General features: G+C 36.8%; 1 protein-coding gene across 3 annotated transcripts in view; it reads right to left on the bottom strand.

Annotated features, from left to right (window-relative positions):
* Positions 1-16,168, bottom strand: part of FKTN (fukutin) — a 67,505-nt gene that overhangs the window by 14,765 nt on the left and 36,572 nt on the right. For all 3 annotated transcript variants that reach the window (XM_049895434.1, XM_049895433.1, XM_049895435.1), the window contains 3 exons: positions 14,708-14,837; positions 12,266-12,399; positions 10,639-10,766 (listed from right to left, as the gene is read on the bottom strand). In XM_049895434.1, the coding sequence (XP_049751391.1) occupies positions 10,639-10,766; positions 12,266-12,399; positions 14,708-14,837 (392 nt within the window). The remainder of the gene's footprint in view (positions 1-10,638; positions 10,767-12,265; positions 12,400-14,707; positions 14,838-16,168) is intronic.

Here is a 16,168-nt window from a genome sequence, read left to right as displayed (position 1 = left end):
TATTATCTCAATATTTTGGATTTTGTTAAGGGTTGCTTTGTGGCCTAATATGTGGTCCATTCTGGAGAATGTTCCATGTGCATTGGAAAAGAATATGTACTTTGCTGCTGTGGGATGGAGTGTCCTATATATGTCAATGAGGTCAAGTTGGTTGATTGTGGCCTTTAGCTCTTCTGTATCTTTGTTGAGTTTCTTTCTAGATGTTCTGTCCTTTACCAGGAGTGGTGTGTTGAAGTCTCCTGCTGTTATTGTTGAACTGTCAATTTCTCTTTTCAGTGCTGTTAGAGTTTGTTTTATGCATTTTGAAGCCCTGTCACTGGGTGCAAGGTGTGCTCCATAGTGAGGGCTATATAGTCTTTGATCTTCATCAGTAAGTGCTTCAAGACCACCTCACTTTCAACAAGCAAGGCTGTATCATCTGCATATCACAGGTTGTTAATGAGTGTTCTTCTAATCCTGATGCCACATTTTTCTTCATATAGTCCAGCTTCTTGGACTATTTGCTCAACATACAGATTGAACAAGTATGGTGAAAGGATACAACCCTGACACACACCTTTCCTGATTTTAAACCCTGCAGTATCCCCCCTGTTCTGTTCAAATGACTGCCTCTTGGTCTATGTACAGGTTCCTCATGAGCACAAGTGTTTTGGAATTCCCATTCTCTGCAATGTTATCCATAATTTCTTACAATCCACACAGTCGAATGCCTTTGCATAGTGAATAAAACACAGGTAAACATCTTTCCTGTATTCTCTGCTTTCAGCCAAGATCCATCTGACATGAGCAATAATATCCCTCATTCCACATCTTCTGACTCTGGCTTGATTTTCTGCAGTTCCCTGTAGATGTACGGCTGCAACTGTTTTTGAATTATCTTCAGCATGATTTTACTTGCATATGATATTACCGTATTTTTATGCAAATAACGCATGCCTCCAAGTTTGTCTGGCAGCTATGCCCCCCCCCCCAAGGTGTTTTCATAAGCACACTATGCCTTTTTTTTTTTTACATGTTTAAAAAAAAAACAGCATAGTGGCATTTATGAAAATACTTCATAGGGAGGCTGCAGCTGGCAAACAAATATAGAAGGTGCATGTCATTTGTGTAAAAATGCAGCAATTATATTGTTTGATAATTTCTGCATTCCTTTGGATCATCTTTCTTTGGAATGGGCACAAATATTCATCTTTTCCAGTCAGTTGGCCAGGTAGGTGTCTTCCAAATTTCTTGACATGGACAAGTAAGCACTTCCAGCATTGCATCTGTTTGTTGAAACATCTCACTTGGTATTCCTTCAATTCCTAGAGTTTTGTTTTTCGCCAGTGCCTTCAGTGAAGCTTGAACTCTTCCTTCAGTACCATCAGTTCTTGATCATTTGCTACTTCCTGAAATGGCTGAACATCAACCAATTCTTTCTGGTACAGTAACTGTGTATTCTTTCCATCTTATTTTGATGCTTCCTGCGTTCTTCAGTATTTTGCCCATAGAATCCTTCAACATTGCAATTCAAGGCTTGAAATTGTTCTTCAGTTCTTCATACACACACAGACATATAAAGGCAGGGCAGGGGAGAATCATGAATGCTAACAAAGAAGATTGAGAAAACCTGTACAGCTGCTAAAAGCCTTAAGGAGTCACAAGCCTTAAGGAAAACAAGACATTGAAAAATAAAATCCTGTACTTTAATGGTTTTAGAACACTGCTCGCTCAGACCTCTACTTCTTGAATAGCACAATCGAGTAAAAGTAAAGATCCCATGCCTGAGATTCCTACTATTATTTATTCTCAAACACTTTGTCTTTTAAATACAATCAATAAAAGAGCCCTAGCCTTTACCTAGGGCTCACCAAGGTTCATCTTTGGATCTACGAAGAATTTTATCAAACACAGTTTGAGAATTAATATTATATACATCTGGTGGATCTGTGATTTATCTTCTATTTTTGTCAATATTCCAAGATACCTAGCTGCTATACTGAAACTTATTTAGAAGATGGGCAACTATGTCCCTTAATATTATGTTAATATAGGTAATAAGACTACTCTGCTGTAATAATTTTCTCAATTATTTTCTAGATATCGATACTAGTATCTAGACTACTTGTTGTTGTTGTTAGGTGTCTAAACTGCTAGACTACTTAGCAGTTTCTAATTCACAAATTATTACTCATCCCCAGGGCATAAAAATGGATTTCTACTGTACTCTTTAAGTCTTTCCTTCTCATGATCCACTTATTTTATCCATTTGTATGATTTCTTCTATTTGCATCTTTTCCTATTGCTAAAAATTAACATGATTGGGCTTTTAGTTTCTGGTGATGATGAAACAGGTAATTTGGACCAGCTCTCCCTCTGACAATAACTAGAAAACCTAGGCAAAATATTTTTTCAAAAGTACTTGAAGGCTTTGGAAAGCTAACAAGGCAGTGAAGAATTACAGGGTCAAGGTCTGGGAGAAGAAAGGAAAAAGAAGCAAGGAAGCCCGACATTTGCAGAACTTTTCACCTAGAGCACCCGCCAATTCCTGAAGAAGAAGTCGAAAGAGTGAGAAAACAAGCAGAGTTTTTGAGAGCTCCCTGAGGCTAAAGGCGAGAAGATCTAACAGAGAATGAGGCAGAAGCAATATTTAAAGAGACAGTGGCTGAAAAAATTTTACATCCAGCCACAGAAAATCACACTAAAGCATATCATAGAACTGATGAAAACCAGACAAAAAGAGAAGCTTTTATAACCAGTAAAACAAAACAAAACACTGCCTTCATAGACTGATGTCTGCCTTTTCAATGGAAACAAGGAAAGGAAAGCCAAAAGATAATGGAATCATACCTTCAAATGGCTAAAAACAAATGACTGCCAACCTAGGATTCCTTATCCAATGAAAATATCCTTCAAAAATAAAGACAATATAAAGACATTTTCAGAAAAACAAACACTTAGGGAATTCATTTACAGCAGACCAGTAATAAAGAAAATGTTTAAAAGTTCTCTCCAGTAGAAGAAAAATGATCCCAGGTAAAAGGAAAACGACACTAGATGAAAATATGTAGATACCAGAAAGAATAAAGAACAACAGAAAAGGTAAAAATAGGGGTATATTTAAATACATATGGAATGTCTAAAATATTAATACAAATTTTATTTGTGAGATTTAGAATTTATGGGATTATAATACGTGACAATAATATATAATGTAGGGTTCTCATATTGTACTTTAATATCTGTTTCACGACCTAGACTATGAAATCCTTGAGAACAGAAACTAAGTTATATTCATATAAGTACCCTTGGCATTTTGCAGAAATGAAATGATAAATAGGAACCACACGTGGATGGGTGTCTAGTCCCATAGAGGACAAATCCAAATTCTCTGGAGAACAGTACAATAAGCAGGAACTGCAAATATCAGAAGGTATAAACAACTCACTACTAGTCCAAGGGAAACGTCACTGTGTGGTAGATTTCCTATTAGAGGATTCAGAGGTAGCTGTATTACCCTGACAATGTTAATCCATAGGAGGGCTGTTTCCACTGAGGAAGTATTAACAAACAGTATGATAAATACTGTGGTCACACTAACATAAGGGTACAGATAAGAACATGGGCTTGGAGTGAAATGGACCTAGGTCTAAGTCTTAGCGTTGCCTTAATTTTCTTACTCGTAAAATGAAGATGAAAATAATAAAATTTCTCTTGTAAACTTGTTGAGAGGGTTAAACAAGGTGATGCACATATAAAAGCCTGGCATAGTACCTAGCACACAGTAAATATTCAATAAAAGTTAGCCATTATTATGACCTCTCAAGCTTCTGGCCTCTATTCACATCAATTGATTCAGATAGGAAGGAAAGAAACAACCCGAAGAAACCTGGGCAGTATCTGTAGGAATAGTGAGGCTGTGGAATAAAAAGTTCACATCCTGGAGGCATAGTTCTATTCATTTTTTATTACTGCTGAATATGACTATGAAGAAGAAAAAAGATATAAAAAATTTAGACGATGGTTAAGACTGGAATTTGGACTTCAGGGAAAAGAATGGCTTTTGGTAAAGGAGTGAGACCGAGAGCTAGGGATGGAATGCATATCATGAGACCTAGGAATAAAATTAGTCCAACTGCACACTTGTAATGATTTTCATTTTCTTCATGTTCAGGTGTAATTCATACTGAAGGTTGTAGTCTTTGACCTTCATCAGTAAGTGCTTCGTCTTCATTTTCAGCAAGAAAGGGTGTGTCATTTGCATATCGCAGGTTGCTGGTGAGTTTTCCTCCAATCCCGATGTTGCACTCTTCTTCACAGAGTCCAGCTTCTCAGATTATTGGTTCAGCATACAGATTGAACAAGTAAAGCGAAAAGATACAACTCTGCCATATCTTTTCCAATTTTGAACTACACAGTATTCCCTTGTTTTGTTCAAACAACTGCCTCTGGATCCTTGTACAGGTTCCACATGTGCATAATTAAGTGTTCTGAAATTTCCACTTTTTGCAATGTTTTCCATAATTTGTTACGATCTATACAGTCGAATGCCTTTGTGTAGTTGTTAAAACACAAGTAAACATCATTTTGGTATTTTCTGCTTTCAGGAAACCAGACTGATAAACAACATCATGATAAATGAAGAAGAAACTGAAGCTGTTAATGATTTCATTCTACTTGGATCGACAATCAACATTCATGGAAGCAGCAGCCAAGGAATCAAATAACATATTGTATTGGGCAAAACTGCTGTAAAAGACCTCTTCAAGGTTTTAAAAAGCAAAGATGTCACTTTGATGATTAACGTGCGTTTGATCTAAGCCATGGTCTTGCAAATGCTTCACATGCATGCAAAAGTTGGATAATGAAAGAGGAAGACAGAAGAATAAATGTGTTTGAACTGTGATGTCGGCAAAGAATATTGAATATACTGTAGATTGCCAACAGAACAAATCAATCTTAGAAGAAATACAACAAGAATGTTGTATTTAGAAGTGATGATAATGAGACTTCAGCTCATTTACTTTGGATACCTCATTAGGAAAGACCAATAGCAAGAAAAGGACATCATGTTTCGTAAAGTAGAGGACCAGCAAAAATGAAGGGAACCCTCAATAAGACAGACTGACAAAACAGCCACAAAAATGGACTCAAACATACCAACGATCACGAAGATGGCACAGGACTGGGTAAGGTTTCATTCCATCATATATAAAGTCACCATGAGTTGAAATCAACTAGAGCACAACTAACAACAACGACAGTAACAACAGTTGCTAATACTCACGCAGTACTTTGTGCCAGGTACTGTTTTAAATGCATTAAATGTATTAACTCATTTAACCTAACTCTTGGTAGAAAGTGTTTAGGTTTAAGAGGGGTTATATCTTGGTTGTGCCATTAATGGTCAGGTGACTTAGAGCAAGTTACTTTACTTCTCTGAGCCTTTATTCCCTCATATTTAACAGGCAGTGAGAATACTTAACTCAAAGGGATAATGTGAGGATTATCTGAAAGTACCTACCACAACGTCTCATGTATAACAGATCATCTGGTAGCTTTATGTTTATTACTGCTGTTAATATTACAATTATTATTTATCTTAAGACCGAAGACTTCACTCTGAAGCCATGTAAAGTTTAGAAAAGAGAAAAAATTTGTTTTTCCTTCCCAAGTTCCCCTTCATCCTTTTAAAAATACAATAAGACCTGTGAAAGCTGGGACCTGTGTTAAGGTAGAAACCTGTCAGAGAAGGAAAACTAAAACCTTTTCCACTAAAATGAGCGATAGAAAATCAGTAAGACTGCACCCTGTCAAAGGTGAAAAACTTATGACACCTGGAAAAACATGGCAGTACTGTCGAGTTCCGGCTCTCACAGGTTTCACTGTAGTAAGCATTCTATAATATTAATAAGCTTTTCTCAGAATGAACTACAGATGAAAAAAATAATAATATTATAAGGATAAAAAGACCCTGAGACTAGCTTTAAAAGTTTTGTTTCCCCCCAGGAATAATAATAGCAAAATTATATAGAGCTATGGCTCTTCAGTTCCTTAAAGTAATGCTAACAAGAATAAAAATGGCATATGGCTGGGGGACTCTTCCAAAGAAACTACTCTACGCAGCCATCCTCTGTTCTTTTCTCTGCCTTTTAAGGTCATGGTAACATGGTAGAAATTCTGGGACTCACACCATCTGTCCAGACAGCTCTATCACTGCTCATTTCTCTTGTTAAATAATCAGAACACTTCACACTTCCCAAACACTGCTACTATAAAGAGCAGTTAAGGCAGCATGATAGAAGCTTTTTCTATCCAGAAATGTAGTGGTTGGAAATGAACAGTGCTTCTGAGGTTTGTGGGTTTCAGATCACATCAGTGAGAAAAAAGAAGTTCAAGCCTTAGAAAGAAAATTAAGAGTAAGAGGATTCTAACATGAGATCTAGAAATTATCTTTCTTAGAAAAAAGTTGACACTCTCATATTAGTTCTCTAAACATAGATGTGGCAGTTTAATATTGAGATAATTAAAAAGGTTTCTAATATGTAAATTTCTCGTAAGACTAAAGAAGAGGAATCATTTTTTTTTACCAGTAGTAGTATTAGTAGCAGCAGCAGCAGCGGTAGTATTAATAGCAGCTAATAATCACTGACCGAAGCCTGGTATTTTCAATCACCTTATATGTATGCAAAAGCTAGACCATGAATAAGGTAGATTGGAGAAGAACTGATGCATTCGAATTATGGTGTTGGTGAAGAATACTGAATATTCCACGGACTGCCAGAAGAACTAGCAAATCTGTCTTGGAAGAAGTGCAGCCAGAATACTTCTTAGGAAGTGGAGATGTGGCGAGACTTTGTCTCAGGTACTTTGGACCAGTTCCTAGAGAAGGACATCATGCTTGGTAAAGCAGAGGGTAAGCAAAAAAGAGGAAGACTCTCAACAAGATGGACTGACCCAATGGCTACAACAATGGGCTCAAACATAGCAACAACTGTAAAGATGGCACATGACCATGTTTCATTTTGTTGTGTGTGGAGTCCCTACGCTTCGAAACCAGCTTGATGACACCTAACAACAACAATAATTACTGAGGACTCAAGACATGCCAGGCACTGTTCAAAGCCCTTTTGTATATAACTTACTTAATCATTAAAACAACCCTATGTGGAAATTTCTATTATTATCCTCATTTTACAGACAGGGGATTTAGGCACAGGGAGGTTAAGTAACTTGCCCAAGGTAATACATGCAGTTCCCAGATTATGAATGAGTTCAGTTCCTAAGTCTGTCTATAACTCAAATTTGTACATTAAGTTGGAATAGTTAGATACAGTTCATATCTAACAATCAGTCAAATGTTTGTCTTAGTATACAGTATGTACTGTACCTTTCTACACATAAAAAAAACATTAAACACTTCCAGATACACTAAAACACCTTTAACATAATAATACAATAATAATTTGATACACATCACAAAATGGCACCAGTTATTACAAACCATTGTATGTACCTTCTCCACAGTTGAAGGGATACCTAATGGGGCTAACATTACCCAAAATACTCAGAAGATTCTGTTCTATAAAATCTTTGAGACCAATTAAATACTTTATTGTAGACTCTGAACTAAATGCAACATTGTACCACTAGGTCGCATTTCTGCTGGATTCTGAACCCTCCTCAGCAGAGGGAGGGAGGGTTGGGGAAGTGGGTAGGATGGTCCTGGAGCCAGACGGATCATTCACCTATCACCTCCTCATGAGACCTGTCAACCCCATGCACCAACTATGAGGCCTCTGCCTCGAGGTGAAAGGGAGAAAGTGTTGCTCTGGATGTGCTAAGAGTGAGCTAAGCTCGCGGCCCAAGGGCTGGGAAGGGATGCTTCCAAGTTCGAAGCTTCTCCATGGACCAGAAACTATACGGACACATAAAAACAAACCAAACTCAGTGCTGTGAAGTGGATTCCGACTCATAGCAACCTGATAGGACAGAGTAGAACTGCCCTATAGAGTTTCCAAGGAGCATCTGGCAGATTCGAACTGCTGACCCTTTGGTTAGCAGCCATAGCACTTAACCACTACGCCACCAGGGTTTCCTACAGACACACAGATGTCAGGAATTTAAGCCACCAAAAGGCCAAGAACCACTGCAGTAGTGAAATCCCACATGTATATGGTAGGGGAAACAGAAGCCCAGAGAGGTGCTGCAATAGCCCCAGGCTACACAGCACCGAGGGCCCAGCAAGATGGAGTGTGCCCAGTGCAGCGCACTGACCTGCTTGGAGAACATGCAGAGCACAGTGCCCGCGTCCTGGCCACCAGCCACCACCACTTGCAGGACCACCTGTGGAACGAACTGGCAGTGCCTGGGGCATGCAGACAGCGGGGTCATTACTGCTTAGAGGGAGGAGGGTGCACGAGGGCTCTCTACTTGCTGCTGCTACAGGGCACAGCTGGGTGCACCATGTGGAAGCCAGGCGGCCAACACAGAGTCAGTTTTTCTTGACAGGCTTTATGGAGGTGGGGTGGAGGGGTTGATACATAACTAAGGGTTGTAAGTAAGTCAGATGTTTGTAACCTGGGGACTGTCTGTATAGCTGGTAAAATGTGGAGCTGGGATTCAAATACAAGCAGACTGGCTCCATGCCTTAATTTCCATGCTATACTACCCTAGCATTTAAAAAAAAAAAAAAAAAGCCTCAATTATACAGTACATTTGGCATCTTTATCATATTTTGAATAAACTGAAGATGAATGTCAAGAACACTCACCCCCACTTAGATATAGTAAAAGTGTCAAATTATATTCAATAACTTATTACTTTCTAAGTGTCTCACAATCAGAGCTTATCCAAGGTGAAAGAGTCTGTTGTCATAAAGCAAAATAATCTTATAAATTAAAGTTTTAAGAATATGCTCTGGAATTGGAGTTAATTTGGGATACTTTATGACTTTGAAGAAAAGGAGTAGGTTACTCTCAAACTTCCAGAACAAGTTTAACCTTAAAGACACCTTGTCTTCTAATAAGGATTGAGAGATCCTGCAGGGTTCTGTCAGTGTGCCCAGGAGAACCCAGTCTGACTTAGCCATTCCTCCTCTGTGTTTACAGACTACTCCCCATTGGGCCCAATGGCTCAAATTTATTCACTGATAGAAGCCCCAGTCTGAGCAAACTGCTGAGGTGAATTTATGCCATTGGTCACATGACTATGATAATAATGGAGTGATAGCAGTAATAATGTTAGTAGTCATAACATTAATAATACTAATGAAACAATAATAATAATCACCATCATTTATGGCAAAGTTACTAAGTGCTAAGCAGTATGCAAAGTGCTTCATACTGTCAGGTATTTAGGGAGGCTGTAGGGAACAGTGATTAAAAGCATGAACTCTAATGACTGACTGCTGCAGTCTGACTCCACTTATCTTCTCCAAGATCTTGAACAAATTATTGAAGTTCTCAGTGCCTCACACAGTATCTACCTCCTCAAGTTGTTGTGAGGATTAAATGCATTAATGTAAAATATTCAGACAGTACCTGATACATGGAAAGAGCCTGAAAAAGCGTTCGTGTACACACACCCATCTCATCTTTAATCAACTCAACAACCTTATGAAATTGCAGTACTACCTACATTTTCTACATAAGGGGATTAATGTTCAGAAAAGCTAAAGGCCACAGATTAGTTAGGGGTGGAACTGAAGTCTTCCAGGTCTGCCTGACTGCAAAGCCCATACTCTTCACGTTCTTTTCTCTCTCCGGTTCTCTTTCCCTCTTCTTCTCCTTCTCTGTCCCTCTCCCCCAACCCACGCCCTTTCTGTTGAACTGATGATGGGAAGACTGTGTAATAAAGGAGAGCATAATCACTACAATGTCATTTTTTTCCCCTAAGAGTTTGACTATACAGCATTAAAAAACAAATAAAACAAAAACACTAAATGTTAAAAATGCCAACCTAACATACTGCATTTTATCAATTCTGAGACACTTTCTATTTCATTTTTCCCATCTGTGAATCAAGTGTCTTATAATTATAACTGGCAGTGTTTTTCCTTTCTTAGTAGCATATAAAATGGTGTATCTTACAATCAGTATCATCTTACATTTGACAAAATATGGTAGCTGTTAAGCCCAATGAGTATCATGCAAGGATTAGTCCTCAGTCTCTGCTAAAGAAATATTCCAGAGTTTACCCAGAATTCATGGTATCAGCCTCGCTCAATCCCAGTTTCCCCATTTCAGCTTCACTTCACCTTGACTATCTCTTTACTAACCCCTATCCATTCCCATCTAATTATCAAGCCCCTATAGCTCTTTTTTTTTTTCTTTTTATAGCTCTGACAGCCAATCAGGTTTTTTTGCTCAGGCTCTGGGCCAGGTTTTTATATTCCTTGTCTTGGCTTTCCCTTTCTGATGACTTAAGAACCTCTGATCATAGTCACAAACCAAAGGACACTCCTTCCTCACAGACTGTTGTTACAGATAGTCCTCGCTTTAGAGGCATAGCTGGACTATATGGGTAAGGTGAGGAAGTACTAGCTAAAAGTGGAGCCTTGACAGAGCCCTTTTGTTTTTTACTTCCAGTTATTTCCTTATTTCCACAACCTGAAGTTATTTCTATAGCCCCTTTTATAAGTACTTATCTGATTCATACTTAAATTTTTTTCCTGTTTTGGCCTGAGTGCCTCCATTCCACATATGGTCAGTCTCTTCATAGAAGAAAAAAATGTCAAGTTTTACATTATCTTTTCCCTGGAAAGATAGTTCCAAGCTGTCTTCTACCTAGGAGGAAGATGGAAACATATTAGAAAAAAGAAAAAGAAAAACCTGGTTATGTTTTACATATGCAGGGTATTGATTCTTAGATGTATATTTTTTTAAGCTGGAACACCTCTGAAATAGGGATACATCTTACAATTAGTAGTGTGCCATCATTTAATTTCTTTCTTAAATGCATGCTAAATAATGTTGCTTCTTACAATTGATGACAACTCAGAATAAATGACTTACGGTAGTTAAATTATCACTCTGCAAAGAAAATAGAAACATCCTGTTGTCAGAGTCCCTTTCTTACTAAACACAGAAGAGAACCAAAGAAAAATTACTCCCTTTATTAACCAACAAATTTTATTGTCAGGAAATAAGTCTCTTAACTCAATAAGTACTTAGGTAAATATGGCACTATATAAACTGACAAACACACCACAGATCATTAAGTTATACATATGAAAATAAGAAGAAGTAAAAGTTAAGGTATAGAGCAAAAGGATTCTGACAGCATTTCCCTAAAGAAGCTTAACCTACAAATAATTACGTTCCCACTGGACTTGGTGCATTTGTCTGTTACAACACTAATCACATAATAATAATTTGTGTTTTCTCCCAATTAGACAGTGAGTTCCTCAAGGGTAAGGACTATAATTTAGGCAACTCTGTGTCCCAAGTGTAGACACAGTGCCAGGTAAAGAGTGACTGTTCAGTAAATGTTTGCTGAATGACAAAAGTTCTACTACTCTGAACTCAGAAAAAGATTTTATCAATTTTTTTTTTTTTTAGTAAGCTAGAATGAATATTTATGACAGGGAAAATAATATTCCAGTAACTAAGCAATCTTGTATTTGCTTTCTAAGATAACATCACCCTTAGAAGCAGCAAATTAAGAGTAAGGTGATTGCAAGGGATCATGGAATTAGGGCATAGGGCAATTCAAATGTCTAGAAGGAGATTTCATCTAGGCCACGATGACCTATTCCTACTTGATCTCTGAGAAAATTGCTATGACCTAGAATAATCTTCCTTGAACAATATGAGATAAAGAAGGAATTCAAGTATTTGTTTGAAATGATTCTGTATTTCTATCCCTTAGCTATCAGTGAAATACTTCATGTTGAATGATATCCACGCCTAAATGAACATAAAAATAAATAACTCATGAGAAACAATGTAACTTTAGGTAGGGGGACTAGGATTCTTATTCTGTTAATTGCATATTATATATTATGTTAATTACATATTATTGCCTAATATAATTGTAATAAATTTATCTATGAGAGTCCAAGATTCTTTTCTCCACATCATCGACAGAAACACTGATTTTCTAGCTTTTCCCTAAACAGTACAGGAGTGGTGGGTGTTAATAAGCTTCTGCTAAACCACTACTGGGCAATAGTGAGTGATAAAATGATGTAGGCAAAGTTTTTAACCATCTCTGAGTTGTTTCATATAAACTTTACTTTTGAGGCATGTTACTTAGGAAGTTAAGGCAGAGTTTTATTACTGACCTTCCCAAATTTGTGTTTGAGTGGCAGTCCTGCATCCTGAAATGCTATAATAATATCAGATTTGTAATCTTGTATAAAAATCCCTAGGTCGACATCTTTGCTATAAGGAATAATGTTGCACTGCCGATACCATCCTAAAAAAAAATAAATAAAAACAAATTTAAAATACTTAAGTTTACACAAAATTAGTCATTATAATGGATGACTTTTTAAATACAGATTTTATTTCCTAGGATTAGACTCAGGATGCATTGCCAAAACTACTAAAAAAAAAAATTTAAATCCCAAAATGAAAGACTATCTGTGATTATAAGAGTCACCTGTTGAACTTATTTTTTATTTTTATTTAATTTACTGGTCTGAGCATTCAGCTGATGTAAAATTTAGATGATGTATTTTAATTTCTGAATAACACATTAGCTTTAAAAATATTAACTGGACTATCCATTTAAAAAAACTTAGGTCACTGTTGAGAATGTTTAATCATTAATCTCTAAAGATGAGGCTGCCTTTAAGATATAAAAAATGTAATTTAATTCTTTAGCTTAACCAATACCCCTTTTTTGTGCACTAATTTGTAGAACTTAACTGCTCTGAATAGTTCTTTGTCTGCTGGGTCATATGAAAAAGAAAAGCCATAGGGGCCTTAATTTTTTAATATGCTGTCAAAAGACACTTCCAGGTGTTTATTATAGGGTTGCTATGAGTCATAACTGACTCAATGGCAGTGGGTGTGCTATGTATCTACTTCTCAATTAGGTGATATAGCATTGCTCTACAAACATAAAATTTATACCATAATTCTACTAAAGGTTCCTGGGTTTCTCCTATTACCCTTCCAATTCTTCCATTCAAACAATTTACAAAGTAAATAAATGGAGGAAGTAAAACGGTTCTGTATAATACTATAATGGTGGACACATGACATTATGCATTTGTCAAAACCCACAGGTCTGTACAATACAAAGTGTAAACCCTAATGTAACCAATATTGGTTTATCGATTGTAACAGATGCCCCCCCCCCAAAATGACAAAACAAAACAAAAAAACCTTCGTAGGGGGGAGAAGGGATATGTGAGAACTGTGTACTTTCTGCACAATTTCTCTATATATGTAAACCTGCTCTACAAAATACAGTCTACCAAAAAAAGGTAAATAAATATCTACAGCTAGCTTTAAAGGTGTCGTTTTAGAGCAATACTGTTTGGAATTCTAAATTCTTAATTTCATTTTAAAATAGTAATAGGTCTTAAAAAGGCCTAGGATGGGGTCCCACCTCAGGTTTGAGAAAAAACTACAGATAAGCAGTTTTTGATTTTGTTGAAGTAATCCACATCTACCAAAGAATCGTGAACTATTAAAAATGGAAAGAATCTTAAGTATCATCTAATACAAATACAACTCCCTTTATTTCATAAATGACCCTTAAATCAAGAAAACCACGAGAATAAGAACTCAAAACAAACCACGAAAAATGATTAAGATTTTGTTGATATCATCTATAAACAATCTTTTCTCTAAAAAGTTAAACCTTAACTCATACATCACATAAATGTGTAAGATGTACTCTTTTTTGGCTTACTCTAGCTGCAGGCTCCTTGACACAAGAACCATGTGAATTCTCCCCAATGCCTAAAAGACAGGATGCCTAAAAGTTTATGCCTGCAATACCAACACAATTGTTTATGGCACTCCCTTTCACTCTCAAGTGTCCTGAGTTAGACAATATATGACTACCCTATAAAAGCAGGAGCTGGGTTAACTTTCACACAAATACAGTTATAATTGACTATAGTTATAATCAAGAGAGAAAAATAAACACAACAAAATTTAAGATTCTAAATAATTCTAAATTCCAAAAAAGTTTGATCTAACAGTGCACTGAGTGGGACTGAGAATTCTCAGATTTTCCTTCAATAACAACTTGTCTAAGGACTACAGAAAAGACTATTTCCCCATCTCAAAATTAACAGACTGTGGTAAGCCAGTGATGGCCAGTCAGTGATGATATCAGGTTTGTAGAAGACCTCATGACACTCCCCTCAATCTTCCTCTCATCAGAAAATTTTAGCGTAGGGCAAGCTACTTGAATGGAGTATAAGTAAAGGAACAGAATGGAGTTGTTTTTGTTTAAAGGAAATAATCTTTGAGATAGAATAAAATGCTAATCTAAGGATTACCTGAGAATCAACTATGGTCTACATGATCTGATACAAATTTTATACACTACTTATAATTTTTGGTAAATACAACATGACCTTCCTAACTTTGCTTTATGTTTCTGAAATTAATTTCTCTAAAGAATCAATAAATCCTTGTTCCATACACTTTTATTCTGTCTACAAACTAACACTTCAAATATCACTGGTATTTTCTCATTTCAAGCAGTTATGCCTAAAGTCAAAGAGACAAAAAAAAATGTAAAGTAACAAAAATTTTACCCAGACAAGTGCCACTGCTCAGCCAGAATCGAACTCCCAATTTCTTTAATGTTTTGGCTGCCAGTTGCAACAATTCCTTTGCACTCTTCCGAAAGGCCATAGCTTCCACAGTGTTATCATCAAGGTATTGCTACAGATACAGTAAACAGTCAGCTATTACAGCAGTATCTAAATTGCTAGAAGCATTTCTGTAACATTTAAACTAAATTTGAAAATTAACCCCTCGTTATTATCTTTTTTCTATTACAAAAATCAAGTTTTATAGTTCCTTGTTAGTCACACACACACACAAAAAGAATAGGAGGTAGATTCTAGGAAAGAAAGTTAAAGGAAAAGGCATATAACAAGGATTCTCAAAGAATGCGATTTATACCTTTATCAGCTCCCTCCTCCATGTCACAGTTTAGCGGACTGAGCAGTTAGGGGGATAGAGGCTAATTTATTACAGCTAAAAGCACCATATCCAAAACCCACTGCTGTTGAGTCAATTCCGATTAATAGTGACCCTACAGGACAGAGCAGAACTGCCCCATAGAGTTTCCAAGGAGCACCTGGCAGATTCGAACTGCCAGCCTCTTGGTTAGCAGCCGTAGCACTTAACCACTATGCCACCAGGGTTTCCTTATTATTCCCCTACACATATATTATTCAGCCACTGTGGGTATTCTTTCATACCTCTGTGACTTTGTTCATGCTGTGCCTTCTGATTGGTGGGAACTATCAATGCTTAAACCAGGTGAGAAAAGCATCTACATGGGGAGGGGAAAGCAGCAGTTACAGGAGACTGGTTACATAAGGGAGACAGAACAAATAAGTAAATATATTAAAGATAATAGAAGTCAGGTTCTTACCGTAGGAGAAGAGAGTCACAAAATATGGAAAGGTAGAAACTAGAATAAACCCTATGGTGTTTAAGTGGAACTGGAGATGTTGATGTGAATTCATGGACTTCAATACTATACGTGAGTGTTATGTGTGTGTGCACACACAAATACACACACACAGACAAAACCTGACTGGGCCTGTGCACGGCAATACCCAAATTGCAATGAGCATGCTTGGCACCCAGACCTTGGTTTCTAAAAGGAGCCAGGACTTAGACAAAAAGCTGATTCCAGCGATAGCACAAGGAATTACAAGATAAACTTAGAACATGCTGTTGTGCCAAAATAGCAAGAAAGTCCTCAAAGAATGATGGAGACATGTAAAAAAGATACAGAAGTCACTGAGAAAGGGATCCCACTGGCCAAATATGGAATGATTTCAAGATGAAAATAAATGATAAAAGCAATAGACTATAATTCATTGAATAAGTTAAAAGTTAAAAACACAAGTTCAAAGTTAAAAACAAATAAATACATAAATTGAAAGTTTGATAACAGATATTTACATAGTATCAAAGTACCTTCACACAAACACTTATTAATTACAAAGGGAAAAATAGTAACTTCACAGTGAAGT

This window comes from Elephas maximus, chromosome 9, assembly GCF_024166365.1.
Source record: "Elephas maximus indicus isolate mEleMax1 chromosome 9, mEleMax1 primary haplotype, whole genome shotgun sequence".
NCBI classification, from domain to species: domain Eukaryota; kingdom Metazoa; phylum Chordata; class Mammalia; order Proboscidea; family Elephantidae; genus Elephas; species Elephas maximus.
Note: the sequence above shows the minus strand (reverse complement) of the source record. Positions and strands in the feature narration are given on the sequence as shown.